The sequence below is a fragment of the Diabrotica virgifera genome, chromosome 4, assembly GCF_917563875.1.
Source record: "Diabrotica virgifera virgifera chromosome 4, PGI_DIABVI_V3a".
Taxonomy (NCBI): domain Eukaryota; kingdom Metazoa; phylum Arthropoda; class Insecta; order Coleoptera; family Chrysomelidae; genus Diabrotica; species Diabrotica virgifera.
In genome coordinates, this window is record NC_065446.1 from 173,878,723 (window position 1) to 173,897,521 (window position 18,799).

Consider the following 18,799-nt stretch of genomic DNA (forward strand, 5'->3'; position numbering starts at 1 on the left):
TTCAGTTTTCGGCAATAAAAGTTTTCAACCATAAGATGTTTCTTTTAGACTAACTATTATTTCTTTATGACAAATAAAACACACGCCATGTTTGATATAACGTTGAATTGTAGGATTGTATACAGAAGACGATACATTCAAGAAACATTTATATAGTTTATACATAAGTATATCTACACATTTTTATAAAGGAACTTACCTGTATACAGTTCTACCATTTATGGAAGCCCCTAGTTGGTTAATAGCTCCTTTCAATATTGTTCTGAAGCTTTATATTATATTATTCTCTCCGAGGTGGAAGTCGAAACGCCAATAAAATCACTTTTTAAGTTAAATTGTGGCTTATTTCCCAGTTAGAATAAGATCCTTTCTGCCAGAGTTGTCCATCATTATAGATATCTAAAATACATATAAAGACACTATTATGTTTCTTTTAGAACTACATATTCGGATATGCTTTTTCTTCTTCTTCTTCGAGCGACTAGGATTACTCCTGTTTGTCTGCCTCTTATTCTGTTTCAGTTGTTGTTGACTGTACCGGGTGTCCCAATAAGAATGGCTCTCGGCCATATCTCAGGAACCGTTTATAGTACAGCTTTGAGAAAAAAATATTTATAACAAAAGTTGCCTCGGGAAAAGCATGGAAATTATTTTCGTAATTGTAGGTCCACCGCTAGAGGGCGTAACTGAATATCAAAAATTAAAAAATCAAAATTCTACAAAATTTACCTAATGAAAGGGCACTGGAAATCCAATCATCGTATTCTTCATAAAATTCTTCGCATATTTGATTTCACAAGTCTACCTTTGCAAATATGAGATGGGGGTGAGTGGGAACCTTCTTATGAAATAATGGCTGTAAGTCCGGTTCTGCTAAATCGAATTTTGTATACTTGGCCTTGTTGAAAACAGCCCTTTTTCGTCAATGTAAGTATCTTATTTTCGAAATAGCCTAATAAGTAATGTGCAAGCTAGGAGGCGTAATTTAATTATTTTTGGAAATCTAGTTTTCTTTGGAGAATATTTAATATACAAGTATGCATTTTTATTCCTGTATTACAAAATTACACCAAATTAGCAACATAATACCGAAAACCGCATGTTGATACCTTTTTTTTATCTCGAGATATCTTAAGAAAGGTGTAACTTTTAAACAACTGTTAATGCCACCGGTAAACCAAGTTAAGAAAAAGTAGTGTGCTATGGAAAAAACAAAGAAACATTTTCCAGATGTAAACGTATGTTTTCTCGAGTAGTGGACCTAACGGCAAAAACAAGGTTTTTAATCCGTCCCCATAAATAAAAGTCTGAAACAATTAAATCTGTTGCTATTCAATCTACTCTTGAAAGAGTAAATGCTTGCATCGAAAATGATGGGCAACAATTTGAACATTTAGGCAGTCATTAAGACTAAGTAACTAGTTGCTTTTATTTCTTTGTTATATCTTATAGTGTTGTTTGTCTTATTGTTGTTTTAATTAATTATATACGTTTACATCTGGAAAATGTTTATTTGTTTTTTCCATAGCACACTACTTTTCCTTAACCTCGTTTACCGGTGACAGTAACAGTTATGTTTAAAATTTACACATTTCTTAAGATATCTCGGGATAGAAAAAAGGTATCGAAATGCAGTTTTCGGTATTATGTTACTAATTTGGTCTAATTTTGTAATACATGATTAAAAATGCATACTTGCATTTAAGATTTTCCAAAGAAAACTAGATTTCTGAAAATAATTAAATAACGCCTCCTAGCTTGCATATTACTTATTAGGTTATTTCGAAAATAAGACAATTACATTAACGAAAAAGAGCTGTTTTCAATAAGACCAAGTATGCAAAATTCGATTTAGCAGAACCGGACTTAGAGCAATTTTTTCATAAAAAGGTTCCCACTCACACCCACCTCTTATTTGCAAAGGTAGACTTAAACTTGTGAAATCAAATATGAGCAGAATTTTATGAAGAATATGATGATTAAATTTCCAGTACCCTTTCATTAGGTAAATTTTAAAAAATTTTGATTTTTTAATTTTTGATATTCAATTACGCCCTCTAGCGGTGGACCTACAATTATGAAAATAATTTCCAGGCTTTTCCCGAGGCAACTTTTGTTACAAATATTTTTTTCTCAAAGCTGTACTATAAACGGTTCCTGAGATATGGCCGAGAGCCTTTATTATTGGGGCACCCGGTACATTGTCTTTTTACCTTTTCGGCGCCTTCCAACGGGTCTTCTGCTATACGGCTTGTTGTTTTTACAGATGTTCGCTAACCTATCTGGTTCCATTCGGTTTACATGTTCGTTCCAGTTTTTCTTTCTTGTTTTTATCCACCTGTTAATATTTTGAATTTTGCATCGTTCTCGTATACTTCTGTTGCTTTGTCTGTCTCTTAGTGATATGCCCGCTATTGATCTTAATACTTTCATTTCGATATTGTTGATTTGTTGTTTCGTCTTTCTTGTATCGGTCCTTGTCTCCGCTGCATATGTTAGGATAGGTCTTACTGTTGTCTTGTATACTTTTATTTTGCTTTCCCTGGTCAGAAATTTGTTTCTCCATATGGTTTCTCCGAGGCAACATATTCGGATATGCAATAATATTATTATTACATCTTAAATTAATCAATTTACTTTTATTTATAGTCCATTGAAATGTTACATTTTTTAGGCCATACCTTGCATTTGTTAGAGGAGTTAATTTTATTTTTTTAATGTGTAGGGGGGATCAGTAGAAGCTTAGGTCCAAGTTTTTGGGGTCGCCACCCTTGTCCCCCGGCCGCCGTCTTGGAAAAGATATGCAAAGGGGTTTCGCGCTATATCTCGTAAAATACCAACCCTACGGAAAATCTAATAAAACATAAAATATAGCAAATTAAATTTTCTACAATTTTGTTTCTATTATATTTTATTGTCAAGTGATCAACAAAAAGGATATAAACAAAAATAAGTAAAAATTTTTTAACAAGTTTCCTTTTGATGGTTATAACTTTTTTTCAACTTGTTTTAACAATTTCCACTATAAAGGTGTTTAATTATATTTATTTATCTAGGTTTTACAGCGCTCCAAACTTGACCAGATTCTCGAATGCTCATAGAGATACAATAAAAACAAAACGTTACACTTACTTTTCTATCTTAATATTTTTTTATTCATACAATTTATTATAATTTTACCATTCCTATGCTATTAATAATTTATTTTTGATCTTTCTCTCCACTATAAAACCTAGAGCCCTAAGCATATTATATTATTATAGAAAAGGCCCAAGAAGTTGTTTGAGGACAAATTCGCCGATACAGAAGACGAATGATGCAACCGCACATTCCAAATTCTTCAGAAGAGCAAAATTTTTTTTTTAAATATTAATAGGGATTAAATGAAGAGTAGTCGTCCAGGAACATCGGTATATTTTTGGACAACGATGGCTTTTATTTTCATCGATATTGGTTCGAATTTCATTTCATCTTAATTTAATCGCCCCATTTTTAACCCTATCTACAGTTGCGTCATTATGCATCTGAAACAAGGTCTAACACAGTGCATATTTCAGTAACGACGCAACTACCCTATAGTGGCTCAACACATTTTTACAGTTCGGTCTTTTTGTATCATCTTTTCATAGTATTTTAAAAGTTAATTGCGCAATAAACAGGCATTTACAAAATTTGCAGTTACGTCATTTTTCTTCCGTACCGGACTGGATATCTGCCTGCTATTACTTTTATTATTATAAATTATCCTAGGTGGCACAGCAATCGGTCCCCCTCTACTTAACTTATTCTTACAGTTGTGCTACCTATTTGGCCACGTGCAGTCGTATTAAAAATTGTGAAAAGTATTTTGAGTTTTATAGATAATACTATTGAGAGTATTGTTGTGGTATTGTGGGTAAAATTTATATTTTTTTGATTAGATAAGCCTTTTGTGTTTTTTGTAAGAGCGCATCATGAGTGGTGGTTATTTTATTTGTAAGAAACCTCTAGGAAAAATTATTTGTCAGCCGGAAAGTCGAGCAATCTTTACTCACTATTATCGGCGAATGTTTTTCGTCTCTTTATATGGAGGAAATATAGACGATTCTCTGGAAACCCTAAGATACAAACGATTCGCTAAAACAGTGACCAAAAATGCATTTAATCTCTCTTCACTTCCTCCAACACAAGATGCAGCCCGTTTCCACAGACTCCGAGTGTATCACCAGATTCAGTCATGGCCCGGTAAACATTGTGATACTGAAAATTTGGGGCTGGAAAAAGCATGGAAAATATTGGATACCAATCCAAATTTCCAAGCCTCCAGTAGGTACCCCCGAGCTTATGAAATTCATCTTTAGCAGATGTAATGGAAACTGGAAGCGCATGTGGTTGCCGAAAAGCAGACCTCAAATGTTCAGCAGTGTGCCTCTATTGTGGTGGTGAAAATTGCAGCAACATCGTGGCCATATCACATATCAACATTAATTATTGAATAAAATGAATTGGTAGATAAATTACCGATAATGACGCCAACTCTAACTCTCATTATACCACAAAAATTCACCTCGGATACTGATTCAGATATTGACTCGCAGCCTGGACCATCGAAAAAAATGAAAAACTTATAACTATGATAGATCTTTTTCAACATATAATAAAAAATAATATTATTTTGTCTAGAAATTGTCCGTGCAAATTAGAGAGAGAGAAAAAAGTTATTTGTAGAACATTTTTCAACATATTGTTTTTTTCCATTGTCTAAATTTTTGTAAAATTATTAGAGAATAATATAGTATAAGGAAATATAATGTGTTATACATATAATTAATTTTTATTCACAAAATTTACAAAAATCACTTAATTACTACTTGACCCATATTTATTTTATTACTCGTTAAAACCTATTTTGTGTGTAGGTATGTATGTAGGTACAGTATTAGAAGTTTTTTGATGGCAGACATAGGAAGATTTTTGAGGAATACGAAGGGGATGTTATCGGGACCTGCAGCCGAATTCTTACAAGTTGGAAGAACATTTAATAATTCCTGAAGTGTAAAAGGGGTGTTTAAGACAGAAGAGTCAAATTCGAGCGATTGAGAAGGATATTGCGCAGAAGGGTTTGCTTGTTTGGATATGTTCTTATTTTTAAACCGTTGATAGAAATTTTCGGCAATTACGTTAACAATTTCTTGGTCATCCGTAACTAAATTAGTTTTATGTACAATAGCTGGAATTTTTGTGTGTGTATTTTTTCCCCTCATTTGATTAATTTTCTTCCATACTTAAAAAGGAGGAGTATTATCTGTTATAGTGGAAATGTAGTTCTTCAAAGAAAGCTTCTTACTTTGTTTTAAGAATACCTCGCTTTGGCTCTAAGCTTTTTAAAATTACTGAGGTTTTCTTCACTTTTGTTTCGACGACACCTATTAAAAGCGGTCTTGTATTCTTTTACAGCAGTTGTACAACGTTCATTCCACCAAGGAGTACATTTTCTTTTAGGAGTTATTATACTTTTTCCTATGTAAATGTCAGCAGCAGAGATAATGCATTTGTTAAAATTATCTACATCATTATCTATGTTACCAGAGAAGGAAAATTGTTCTATTTGATGGTTTATTTCAGTTCTAAAACTTGCCCAGTCCGCATTAGAAATCTTCCATTTTACTATTGTTTCTGATGATTTTTCTTCGTTATTCGTTATGAGGATGGGAAAATGGTTACTATTATGTAGATCATCTACAACATTCCATGCAAGAGAAGAATACGTTTTGGAATCGCATAGGCTTAGGTCAATCGCTGAGAAACTTCCGGTGGAAATATTGAAATGAGTGTTGGAACCATTATTTAGAAAACATATGTCAGTAATGTTTAGTACGTTCTCTACAACTTTTCCTCTACCGTACGTAGTTTGTGATCCCCATGAAATATTGTGGGCATTAAAGTCTCCGACAATTAAAAATGGTGCTGGAAGTTGAAAAATTAAGTCTACTAGTTCAGCTTGAGTTGGATTGTAACTTGGTGGGATGTATATACTGCAGATAGTTACTCTTTTAGGGCACCATATGGTTACTGCGATTGCTTCTAGGTTTGTAGCTAAAGGTAAATGTGTTGAATAGACGTCTTGGTCGACAAAAATTGAGGTTCCTACACTTGCTCTAAGGCATTCTGTTCTTATGTGATGATAGCCTTCATAACCTTTAAAAACAATGTTATGATTTTGTTTGAAATTTGTTTCTTGTAGGCATAATATATTTGGATTAGTGTCGCTAATAAGTTGTTGGATTCCTTCTAAGCGGCAGAAGAATCCGTCACAATTCCATTGAAGGAGTGTGAAAGTTATTAATTTTTGGATGTTTCAGGTTGTTGCAAATGATCGGTTGAGTCATCACCGTCAGAGGTATCCATAGATGTTTCTGATAAAAGGCTACCTGTATCGTCTGTTTGTGCAGATTGTTCCCGTTTGAGCTCTTTGATATTCTTGTGAATTTATTTTTTAGTCCTCTGGTGGTTAGGTGTGGATAAATTTCATACATGTCAGATAATAGCGAGTTAATGTTAGAAGTAAATTGGTGGGCTTCTATTGTCAGATTAGTACTTCCTGGGGCATTCTCAAGAAAGACTATGAGATTTTCTAGTGGAGTAGAGAAGCTTTGTGGGTTGTTGGTGTAGAGATCTCTTATTATTTGCTTAGATTTTTCTGATATTTTGGATTTATCTGTCGGATCCATTTTTGACTTTTTCTTTACGTGTTTTATGTTACTTGCCAAAGAATCTTTAGGAGGGGGCATCAATGACGAGCTTTCAGTTTGAGAATTAGATCTAAGATTATCGAGAGGAAAGGAATCTGGTGTGCTCAGTGGGCTAGAGAGTGGTCTTTTGTGTCCATGTGTAGGCTCATGAGATAATTGTTCTATAGGAGGAGACAAAGTTTTTGTTGCCGATGATTGTTCACCGGAAGATTGAGGAACGTTAGTATTTTGACAATTTGTACAATTTGCGGCTGTATGACCTGTTTGTTTACATATGAAACATTCCATTTTATCAGTAGATAGGAATATACGGTTTGTTGTGGAATCGAATTCAATGAGTAGCGAGGTCTGCAGCTCATAATTTTCGGTAGGTGGGATTATGTACACTTGTCTTCGAAATGAGAGAATATGGCTATATTCATCTCCTTGGATTCCAGCTTTTAAGCAAGAAACGGGAGAAGCGAGTTGTAAACTAATGCCGCGTAGAGCAGATTCTATGAGATCGTGGGGAATTGAGGGACTGACATTCGAGATTAGGATACGTTTTGCTGGAGTAACTAATCTTCTGATAGGTAGGTCTAGACCGTTTACTGAAATAATGGGATGGTTTGAAATAAGCTGGTCAACAAGTTCAACTTTGCTTAGGTATATGCAAATCCGATTTTTCGAGATTCTAGATGCAAATATTATATTTTTGGGACCAACAATATCACCTGTGGATTTTACATAATCGAATAGTTTTAAGTTCTGTTCTGAATGATAAATAATTGCTTGTTCCTTTTTCGGGAAGGAGGGCTTCGGTCTGGATTTCATAGCAGCTACGTAAGATGTGGGTGTTGAAGATTCAGTGTTACTAGATGAAGGCATTGATGAGTTGTTATTGACTGTAGATTGATTATCCATAATTTTATTGCTTTTGTAGTCAAAAGCAATGGAGTGGTCAAGATTAACGTTTATATTTCTCCTGGAGTGTCCGCAAACAGCAATTCATATTGTAAAATATGTTGCCTACCTATTGGTATGTCAAAAAGCCGAGGCAATTGACCGTACTAATTACTTTGTTATTAATAAGTAGACAGCAAAAAACTAGACAATTGAATAATAAACGCTGGAATACCTGCTTGTTGGCTGGAACCCGCCGCGCGCCGGAGCAATGAGAAAATATCACCAATCTGTTCACCACTGTTTATTTTCTTTATCTTCCAAATTACACTAATTAATGTTTTGGATTAAACACATAAACTTGAGTAAAAGTCGATGCAAATTTTTTAACAACTAAACTCGTTCAGAGCCGATAGGCCAGTCCAGTCTGCTTTTTTGTTGTGAACAAAAACGAAAAACTACTTCTAACACACAATATTATCTTTTTAGGATCTAAGCATGGATCTATCACTAACGTTCATATATCTGGATGTGAGGGAAAGGACGCATGTCCCTTATACAAAGGCACATACGCCTATATTGACGTAACGTTCAGATCAGGTAAGAATATGATCTTAAAAAAATGGAGTATGTAATTTCTTTAAAAAGTGGGTGATACACATACAAACTTTAAGTACGCGGTTTTTAAAATCGCTAATGTTTGGTAATAAAATGTTCAATCTAATAGGTCTGGATTAATAGCAAGTTGAAAATTTTTTAATAGCTTAACGGTGTCTAGTCGGATAAACTTTGATATATGGGAACACTGGAACAGGGGCAGTTTTAATTGTGGAACAGGTTAAAAATTTGGAACGCTCAGACCACGAAAACGGCACATTTATTTTGTCGTGTATTAAATTTTAAAAAGCCTTTTAAACCACCTTTTTCAAATTGCGCAAGTATTACACTGTTCTTAGGCGTCAACGCCCTTCGGTAGGGATCTATGAGAGTATCACCGAGACGCAAGCCCTTATCCCTTGCCGTACTTTTCCCTCATATGTCGATCAGATGCCCGCATATTCTAGTCTAAGCGCCAGATTCATATTTAGAATTTTATACTGGCGCGTTAGCCTTTTTGTTTTTCCGATGGCCTGGGCTGGGCTTGAACTCACATACCTCAAGGCGAAGTGAAGTGTGGGTCAGCCGCTAGTCGCACTGAGCTATCCGATTGACAATCGACAAATTGCGCAAGTTTTACTATTAATATTAATGTTAATAAATGAAATATAAATATTTTGACGTTTCACAATTTGACAATAGGCAGTGGCGGCTCGTGATTTTTACAATAGGGGAGGCTATACCTAACTGTAAAATATCTAGACAAATTTGCACTAGCAAAAAAATGCGCCAAAAAATGTAATATAAGGCCCCATCTTTTGACCATTTTTTATTTACATGTCATAATATCATCCTAATTCATAATTTCATGATATCATCATTTTAAAAATAGTTAGTCTAATAGTAAAAGTTTAATACCAAAGTTTGTGTCGTTTATTTGTTAACAATTCCATCTATTTGTAAATAGATACCTATGCATATCAAAATAAATACAGATTTGAAGTTTTGCAGTCCATACATAATGAAGCTTCAAATTTTTTAAGATACTCAACTGAATTTTTTTAATTCTAAACGCGGCCTAGTGCGAATTCAAAAACACGATAAATTACCGATATTTTGCTTTGAGTTAGAGATATCGGAAAAAGTTATTTGAGCAAGTTGTTCCAAATATTATTATAACCCCACATACCAAATTTCATAACAAAATTCGCACTTTTAGATTTTTCATTATTTTTAGTCAGGACCCTAAAATTCGTTGTCCCGAGACGCACCCAACCACCCAACGGAGCTGAGAAGCTACACTGCCTCCCTTGGTATATCTCCGGGCAGCGTGTGATGGCGCCGTAGATGCCACTGTTAGGAGACCGGGTCTCCTTAAACGCCTGCTGCGCTGCACGGAGCATTAGCAACGGAGAAAGCTGGGCTTCTCGGCTCCGTTCGTGCATCTCGGGATAACCCAGGGGCTGCCTACAATAATATGTAATAAAACTGAGACGCGATCATGCGTTCTAATGCTAATGCTCCGTACGTATGGATAATTAGTGATAATATGGAGTTTACACGTTGTATAATAGTGAGAGTAATTGTTGTTTTCGCGATTCATGATAAACAAAACAGTATAGAGTGTGTAAAAAATTTATGGGGAGGCTGAGCCTCCCTTGCCTCCTCTGACGAGCCGCCACTGACAATAGGGATGTTCACAAAAAATTAAAAAGTCATTTCAAACATGTAAAACGATTAAGAAACACCCTAGGAATAATTGTCCAAAATTTCAACAAAATTGAAAAGGCCTTTCTATAAAAAATCTTTATTAGAAATCTAGCATTATTTTAAATTTCAAGAACGCTTCTCTATTGGCCTGACGTCACTAGTTGCATACCCCAAGCGCGCGCCATTCTCATAGTGTTACTGTTTACCTGTTTGACGTTTCAGGTCATTTTATTTTGTTCTCTTCTTGTTTTATCAGGGTTAAAGTGGAGTTTTATAGTGAATTTATTTGTTTAGTTTAAAGTGGATAGACTGTTTGTAAGGACATATTTTGGGTTTTACAAAAATAAACAAATAAAATGGAAGAAGGTTTTCAGAAAACCGATTCGTATAAACTACCGACTGTAGTGTAGATGTAACAATGGTGTATGATTTATTGGCATCTTGTAAAAAAATAAATCTACCACAGCTTTACTGAGTGTATATTCCATATAATTTTCAATGTCTTCTTTAAGCTAAAAAAATAAATGCTTAATACTCCACAAAAAAAAAAATAGAGAAAGTTGTATGCATGCATTGTACGCAAGCATATTGTATACATACATTGGCTGGTTATTACTTTACCTTGGTTAGGTGTATTAAAAATATTTTTATTCTTCTTCATGTGCCTTGTCCGTTGTGGACGTTGGCTATCATCATGGCAATTTTAATTTCATTGGAGGGGTTTCTGAATAACTCGATCGATTTTTGTCCAAATCATTGGCGTAAGTTTTTAAGTCATGAGTGTCTTTTCTTCCGGGTCCGCGTTTACTCTCGGGTCCAGGACCCTAAAATTCGTTGTCCCGAGACGCACCCAACCACCCAACTGAGCTGAGAAGCTACACTGCCTCCCTTGGTATATCTCCGGGCAGCGTGTGATGGCGCCGTAGATGCCACTGTTAGGAGACCGGGTCTCCTTAAACGCCTGCTGCGCTGCACGGAGCATTAGCAACGGAGAAAGCTGGGCTTCTCGGCTCCGTTCGTGCATCTCGGGATAACCCAGGGGCTGCCTACAATAATATGTAATAAAACTGAGACGCGATCATGCGTTCTAATGCTAATGCTCCGTACGTATGGATAATTAGTGATAATATGGAGTTTACACGTTGTATAATAGTGAGAGTAATTGTTGTTTTCGCGATTCATGATAAACAAAACAGTATAGAGTGTGTAAAAAATTTATGGGGAGGCTGAGCCTCCCTTGCCTCCTCTGACGAGCCGCCACTGACAATAGGGATGTTCACAAAAAATTAAAAAGTCATTTCAAACATGTAAAACGATTAAGAAACACCCTAGGAATAATTGTCCAAAATTTCAACAAAATTGAAAAGGCCTTTCTATAAAAAATCTTTATTAGAAATCTAGCATTATTTTAAATTTCAAGAACGCTTCTCTATTGGCCTGACGTCACTAGTTGCATACCCCAAGCGCGCGCCATTCTCATAGTGTTACTGTTTACCTGTTTGACGTTTCAGGTCTTTTTATTTTGTTCTCTTCTTGTTTTATCAGGGTTAAAGTGGAGTTTTATAGTGAATTTGTTTAGTTTAAAGTGGATAGACTGTTTGTAAGGACATATTTTGGGTTTTACAAAAATAAACAAATAAAATGGAAGAAGGTTTTCAGAAAACCGATTCGTATAAACTACCGACTGTAGTGTAGATGTAACAATGGTGTATGATTTATTGGCATCTTGTAAAAAAATAAATCTACCACAGCTTTACTGAGTGTATATTCCATATAATTTTCAATGTCTTCTTTAAGCTAAAAAAATAAATGCTTAATACTCCACAAAAAAAAAATAGAGAAAGTTGTATGCATGCATTGTACGCAAGCATATTGTATACATACATTGGCTGGTTATTACTTTACCTTGGTTAGGTGTATTAAAAATATTTTTATTCTTCTTCATGTGCCTTGTCCGTTGTGGACGTTGGCTATCATCATGGCAATTTTAATTTCATTGGAGGGGTTTCTGAATAACTCGATCGATTTTTGTCCAAATCATTGGCGTAAGTTTTTAAGTCATGAGTGTCTTTTCTTCCGGGTCCGCGTTTACTCTCTATTTTACCTTGCGTTATCAGTTGGAGTATACGATATTCATCATGCCTCATGATATGACCGAAATATTTAAGATTTCGTTTCTTAATTGTAAAAGAGATTTCTTTTTGTTTTCCCATTCGATGCTATACCTGTACGTTGGTGTGGGTCGCCCAGGATATTTTGAGGATACGTGGGTACACCCACATCTCGAATGCCTCTAACTTTTTCATTAATGTTTCCATTATTGTCCAGGCCTCTGCGCCATATAGCGAGACCGGAAATAATAACATTTTAGCAGCCGTATTTTTAGTGGGAGAGATATTATGTCGCAATGGGTGAAAATATTTCTCATGCATGTTGTTAAATGTTGCTATGTCCTTTTCAACTCTAGATCTTATTTCGGTTGTTTCGTATTTCGAGTTGACAACTGTTCCAAGGTAAAAATATTTTTGAACTTGGGTATTATACATTTTCATTTCAACCAATCTTTTCACTAAATTATTAATGATTTTAATATAATATAAAGTCATACCTACATCCACATGTAGTTATTTCAAGGTTTACTTTTACTGTATGTATTATTAGAATCCCGTTTTTAGGAATATCCCAGTTTAAGGAATACAAATTTGAGGTCCCGAAACTTTTTCATTTACTCTTTAAGGGGGTAGGTGCAAAATCTTGGTCCAATGCTATTTAAATTCATTCATTTTTTTCGAATCCTGAGAAAACTAATAAGTATTTTTGAAAAATGTAAATGCAGAAAGAACAATTACATTATTACCAAGGGCCGAAAGTCTCTGGAAAACTTCTATAATGTTTATTTTATTAAGGTAGTTCTTTAAGTTAGTTATTTTAAGTTCTAGCTGCAACAAACCATTTCTTTTTCTGTTTTAAATTGGCTGGAACGGTAATAAAAATCTTGTCAGAACTGTTTTTTGATGTATTTACACACCCAGGAACAAAACACCACTTATTTGGCTTTATTTTTAATAATTAAATACGTAAAAAACTGCGCAAATTCAAATACATTGAGTAAATAAGTATACAAAACTAGTCGTCGATCAAAGACGTTACGACTGCTGACGTCACAGACCGTAGCCTCGCTGCAGGGTACCGTTTTTCTAGCCTCCAAGAAAATCAACATTATGAACTCATTTATCTTAAAAAATATACATTTTTAAACAGTTTTATGATTGTTACGTTTTTATATACCTTGTAATCTATTGAATTTAACTATATTTAAAAATTAGTGAACATCCCTATTCACTTTTAACTGCAGTGCCTTAAAATTTTTAAAGCACTAGTGCTTTAAAGTAGCATTTTTAACGCTCCTATGGAGTGCTAAAAATTGCATATTTAATACGGTTGTAGAAAAACAAATTTAATTCAAAAATGGATAATATTGTTGTTTGTTGTTTATGGTTTATTGTTGTTTGATAATGAAATGAACAAGAAATAATTTTTAGTGCTGCTGTGCTGGACTTGGCAGAACTATTGGAAGATAATGATGTATTCCCACCATAAAGAAATAATAATGTCACGAGAAATATGAATTATATTGAAAATATTGTTTCCCAATACACATATTTACAATTTCGTGAGCATATACAATTATGTATCTCCTCAGTTTTAATTACTTTATAAAAAACCATTGTAAAAGTAAATATTTTCAAATAAGCGTGCCATTACAAAAAATTTCCTAAACAAGTTCAATATTTGCAAAATTAAATTCCGACAGAGGGCGCTCAAAATTTCAAAAATGGACGATAACTCGAGGAAAACAATTCATTTTGTCATTTGACCTCACAGTTCTAAAACGTCAAATTGAAATCATTTACACGTGTTTTGCATTTTGCCAAAGTAACCACTAAGTTTTGCCACTAAGACATCTTATAGGTTAAAGACGACTCAAAATTATGTTTCGTCTGTATGCATTCATTATTTGATGCTAACTACTGATTTGTTTTTACCTTTTTTTCATAAGAAATCTGACCCCCTGATAATCACACAGCGTTTTAAAAATTATTATTCTATCTTAAAATTTCTAATTTTGTTTTTAATTTAGTTAATAGGTACACTAATACAATTTATTTTACACTAACAGATAACACTTTTTAATTAAATAAAAACTGCAAACTAAGTAGGTGAATTTATTTTATAAAAATTGTGTTTTGGAAATTATGAGGTGGTCGGAATATTTTATATATTAACAATGTATAGTCCATGTACAGAATATATACTGCATTTTATTTATTTATTTAATTTTGCAGTCGCTTAAACATTAAAAAATACTACGTTTAATACAAACGTTAAATTATAGTTCTTAGGCCCCCATATAAAATTATTATTTATGACCACACCGTTGAAACTTTTTGTGCTTGTTATTTGGGTGGAGTCGGACAAATTTGGAGCTTAGCGCAACATGGCAGTGGGGCGTTTGTCTGTCAAGCGGTCACGAAGTTGTCAATTTTATGCAAGAAAAAAATTTATAACCATATTGGTCATTTTATTTTAATCAATGGTTTTTATCATATAAACAGCGAAAACAATTTTGTCGGACAAAAATATTGGGGCATATGACGCGTCGGACACGCTAAATATGTCAAATTTATGAAAATAATAAATTTATTACCACATGGATAATTTTAACGGTATATATCATAAAACCTTTTTACAATCATGTGGTAACCTTGTCGGACAATTTTCACGGGGCATATGCGCAGTCGGATGCGCCGAAGATGTCAATTTCCTGGAATTTTTTTATTTATTACCACAGATGTCATTTTTATTTTGTACTGTTCTTTTACATGTGTAATGCATATTGGATCACTTGTCGGACAAAAATAATGGGGCGTTTACCGAGATACAGGGTGTCAAAGTTAAACTTTTTTTTTATTTATTATTGAATATTTCCTGACAGGTATGAGATATCAACATGAAATTTGGTATGTGAGGGTTTTTTGTGTCGAGAAAACTAAATTCCCTACCAAAAATTATGCATTGCCCAGAGGGCGCCACATACGCCTTTCAGCACTCATTTATTACGTTCAGTTTTTTTTATTCCTCACTCTGTATAATTTTGACATTAAAATTTTTATTCTCCTATTAGTTTTACTTAAAAAAGGTATACTTATTTCATCTCCCTAAACTCAACCGTTTTCGAGATAAACGCATTTTAAATCTGCGATACACCATCATTAGAGATGCATCAAGTCAAACTAGTTTGATTTTACTCAACAAACTTGACTTGACTTGAAAATCAAACTTTTTGTATAAAAAAGTTTGACTTGACTTGATTTCGATATCTTTAGGTTTGACTTGAATTCAAACATCTTCAAACAGTTTGAAAAGTTTGAATATTACGCAACGTGTTTATTTGTTCAGTGGCGGATCAACGGGGGGGAGTAATGGGTGGGGAAGGGTAGGGGAAATCCCCCAATCCCAACAAGGTCCAAAAAATTTTTTTTGACAAATTTCAATAAACAGAAATGTATTGGCTGATATGATATTTAAACCGCAGACAGACAAATAAAACCCAATAAGCGCGCCAGTTAGGATAATAATTATTAAGAAAGCTTATAGCGTTTTATAGTATGATACAATTGATCCAAATAATGGCATAAACCAGACATCCAAAGTGAAAGTTATCATCCAACACCAAATTGTTCTATATGGTCCACATAATGTTCAGAAAAAAGTCACACCATTTTGAGCGTAGGGTTTGAAGGGAAAAGGGGGGAGAAATCGGTACATTCGTAGTTTTTTACGTTTTTCGTCAATATTTTTAAAACTATGCGATTTAGCATGAGCAACCTTTTATACAAAAATGTTCTACATTCAATTTGAAATAAAAAAGGCCCATTGCGTAATCCTTCTAAAATGAACGGTTCCAAAGTTACGGAGGTAGTATAGTATAACTGGTCAAAAAAAGGCCTAACCCAAACATCCAAAGAAAGAGTCTTCCTCCAACACCAAATTGTTCTATATGGTCCACATATTGTGCAGTAAAAAGTTACACCATTTTGAGCGTCCGGGTTGGAGGGGAGATTGGGGAGAAATCGGTAAATTAGTATTTTTTTTACGTTTTTCGTCAATATTTCTAAAACTATACTTTAGCGTAAACAATGTTCTATACAAAATTGTTCTACATAAAATTTAAAACAAAAAAAGTCCTATATATAATTGTTATATAATCAACACTTCCAATTTGGGCAATTGATGATGATTTTGGGTGGTGAGGTTGACGTTTCTTCGAGGGCTTATCACTAACATGCCACTGAAATAGCAAATTTTATTTACAAAACACAATCCTGTTAAAGAAAATTTCTTTCATCAGTCATAATACATATTATAAATATGTATTATAAATATTATTATATGTATTATAAATATGTATATATATATGTATTATATATTATATATATTATATGTATTATAAATTTCCCAAATAATATAAAAAGTATCGAAATCTTCCACTTTTCACCCTCCGTAACTCTGGAACCGTTGATTTTATAACAAATATGTATAGGACCTTTTTGTTTTAAATATTATGTAGAATCCTTTAGAAACCGCATAGTTTTAGGAATATTGACGAAAAACGTAAAAATCTCCGAATTTACCGATTTCTTCCCCCTCTTCCCCCAAACCCGACGCTGAAAATGGTGTGTGTGACTTTTTTCTTAACATTATGTGGACCATATAGAACAATTTGGTGTTGGAGGATAACTTTCACTTTGGATGTCTGGGTTTGGGTCTAGTTATAAGTTATACCATACTATTAATGCATATTTATACAATAATTTTTAAAAAATTTAAACCCAACATTTGTAGCCTGTCTCCGAAAGAAATTTAAATTGTAGATAAATGTAGGTAAAACCATATAGACCTGGATCCTGCGTACCAAAAAAAAAAGTTGACTAATAGCAAGCTGAAAATTTGTTAATAGATTAACGGTGTCTGGTCAGACAAACTTTCATGTATGGGAACACTGGAACAGGAAAAGTTTTAATTGTGGAACAGGTTAAAAATTTGAAACGACAGACTACGTAAACGTTCCATGTATTTTGTCGGATAGAACTTCCGATTGATTAACATCCAATTGATTTGTTACCCTTTCATTAAACTCTCATGCAAAAATCAGACTGGTGTTTATCATCAACTGGGAATTTTAATGAGTGGAACATGAAGAACATGTCAAATGACAGGAATCATGTTGGTTAGTAATAGCAGTCTGATTTTTGCATGAGAGTTTAATGAAAGGGTAACAAATCAATTGGATGTTATGTCCGACAAAATACATGGGACGTTTTCGTAATCTGACGTTCCAAATTATTAAACTGTTCCACAATTAAAATTTCCACCGTTCCAGTGTTCCCGTACATCTAAGTTTGTCCAACTAGGCACCGTTAAGCTATTAACAAATTTTCGGCTTGCTATTAATCAACTTTTTTTGGTACGCAGGATCCAGGTCTAATAACCCAATGGTCAGTTTTGAATTTTAAAGAAATACCAACAAATATACAGCAATACGTTTGTATTGTATTTTCGAGTGAACTAGCAGATTGGTATGTACCAGATGTTTTTCTAACTGGCCCTTAAATGCCTTTTTTCATAAAAGAAAGTCATAAAAATTCCAAATCATTTTATTTTGAGCTGTCCATTGAGACACATGTTACTGTGCTTGACTGCTAAATACAAATTTTAAGATTTTTTTACTTGAATACTATTTTGTCCTATTGTAACATGAGCGGAGGTGAGGGGGCAATATAATACAATCCAGGGGTTCTATGTAAAATATAAACGAAAGTTGAAAAGGTGGAAGATTGTGATTCGGTAGTTTTTTTTTTATTTAAGTTAAAAAACAATGTTACGTAATAGTGATGTAACGAATATTCGTATTCGTATTCGCATTCGGGAATATCCGCATCTTTTTGCATATTCGCATTCGCGTTCGCATTGGCAAAATTTGTGCCAATGTTTTGCGAATATGAATATCAGAGAAGCGAAATAATAATTTGAAAATAAAGTTAGATTAACAAAAATTAAAATCTATTCTCTTTCTCATCTTTTTTATTAAAAAAGGTAACTTAACCTCGTATAATCAGATTATCAGCCTTCAAGTTGTTTTATTATTTGGCATAATGTAATAAAGCTTAAGGTTCAGATTGATTTACACTAAATATCAATTAACTTCTTATTACAAATTTAGAAAACATTTCAAAAATAAAAACAAATTAAAAAAACTGAGCATTCGCATTCGCATCCGCATTCGCGAATGTCGTTATTAGATATTCGCATTCGCATTCGTATTCGCGAATGTTCAAAAAATGACATTTGTTACATCACTATTACGTAATGCGCTGTTCGAACCATCCTACCCCCTCCCCGTGTAACGCGCCGTAACGTTTTACATGATCCCCCCAACTTGCGTTACGTAATACTTGAACCTGAACGCTCCCAAAGTAGATTAAATTACACTTTGTATGATAAAAAAATTATCCAACGAATTCTTTGTTTTAATCTAGTAACACTCAGATATAAAAAAGTTATATGGATAAAACGAAACTTGCCAGCAAGCAGTTTAAGCATTCAGGAATCATTTTCAAGAAATTTAAATTTACGACCCTATTTTGATTATAATCGCTTCCCGTATTAAGTTACTTTTATGTGGCACTCATTGTATTATTAATTTTCTTATCTTAATTGGCAACTAACATGTCAATCTCGACAAAAAAGTATATCTACTAAATAAATTATTTTTCAAACTCTTTCAAACTAGTTTGACAAACAGTTTGAATTTTCAA

General features: G+C 33.7%; 1 protein-coding gene across 1 annotated transcript in view; it reads left to right on the forward strand.

Moving 5' to 3' along the window:
- Nucleotides 1–18,799, forward strand: part of LOC114330369 (NPC intracellular cholesterol transporter 2-like) — a 62,494-nt gene that overhangs the window by 14,134 nt on the left and 29,561 nt on the right. The window contains exon 2 of the mRNA XM_028279710.2: nucleotides 8,103–8,213. Within this exon, the coding sequence (XP_028135511.2) occupies nucleotides 8,103–8,213 (111 nt within the window). The remainder of the gene's footprint in view (nucleotides 1–8,102; nucleotides 8,214–18,799) is intronic.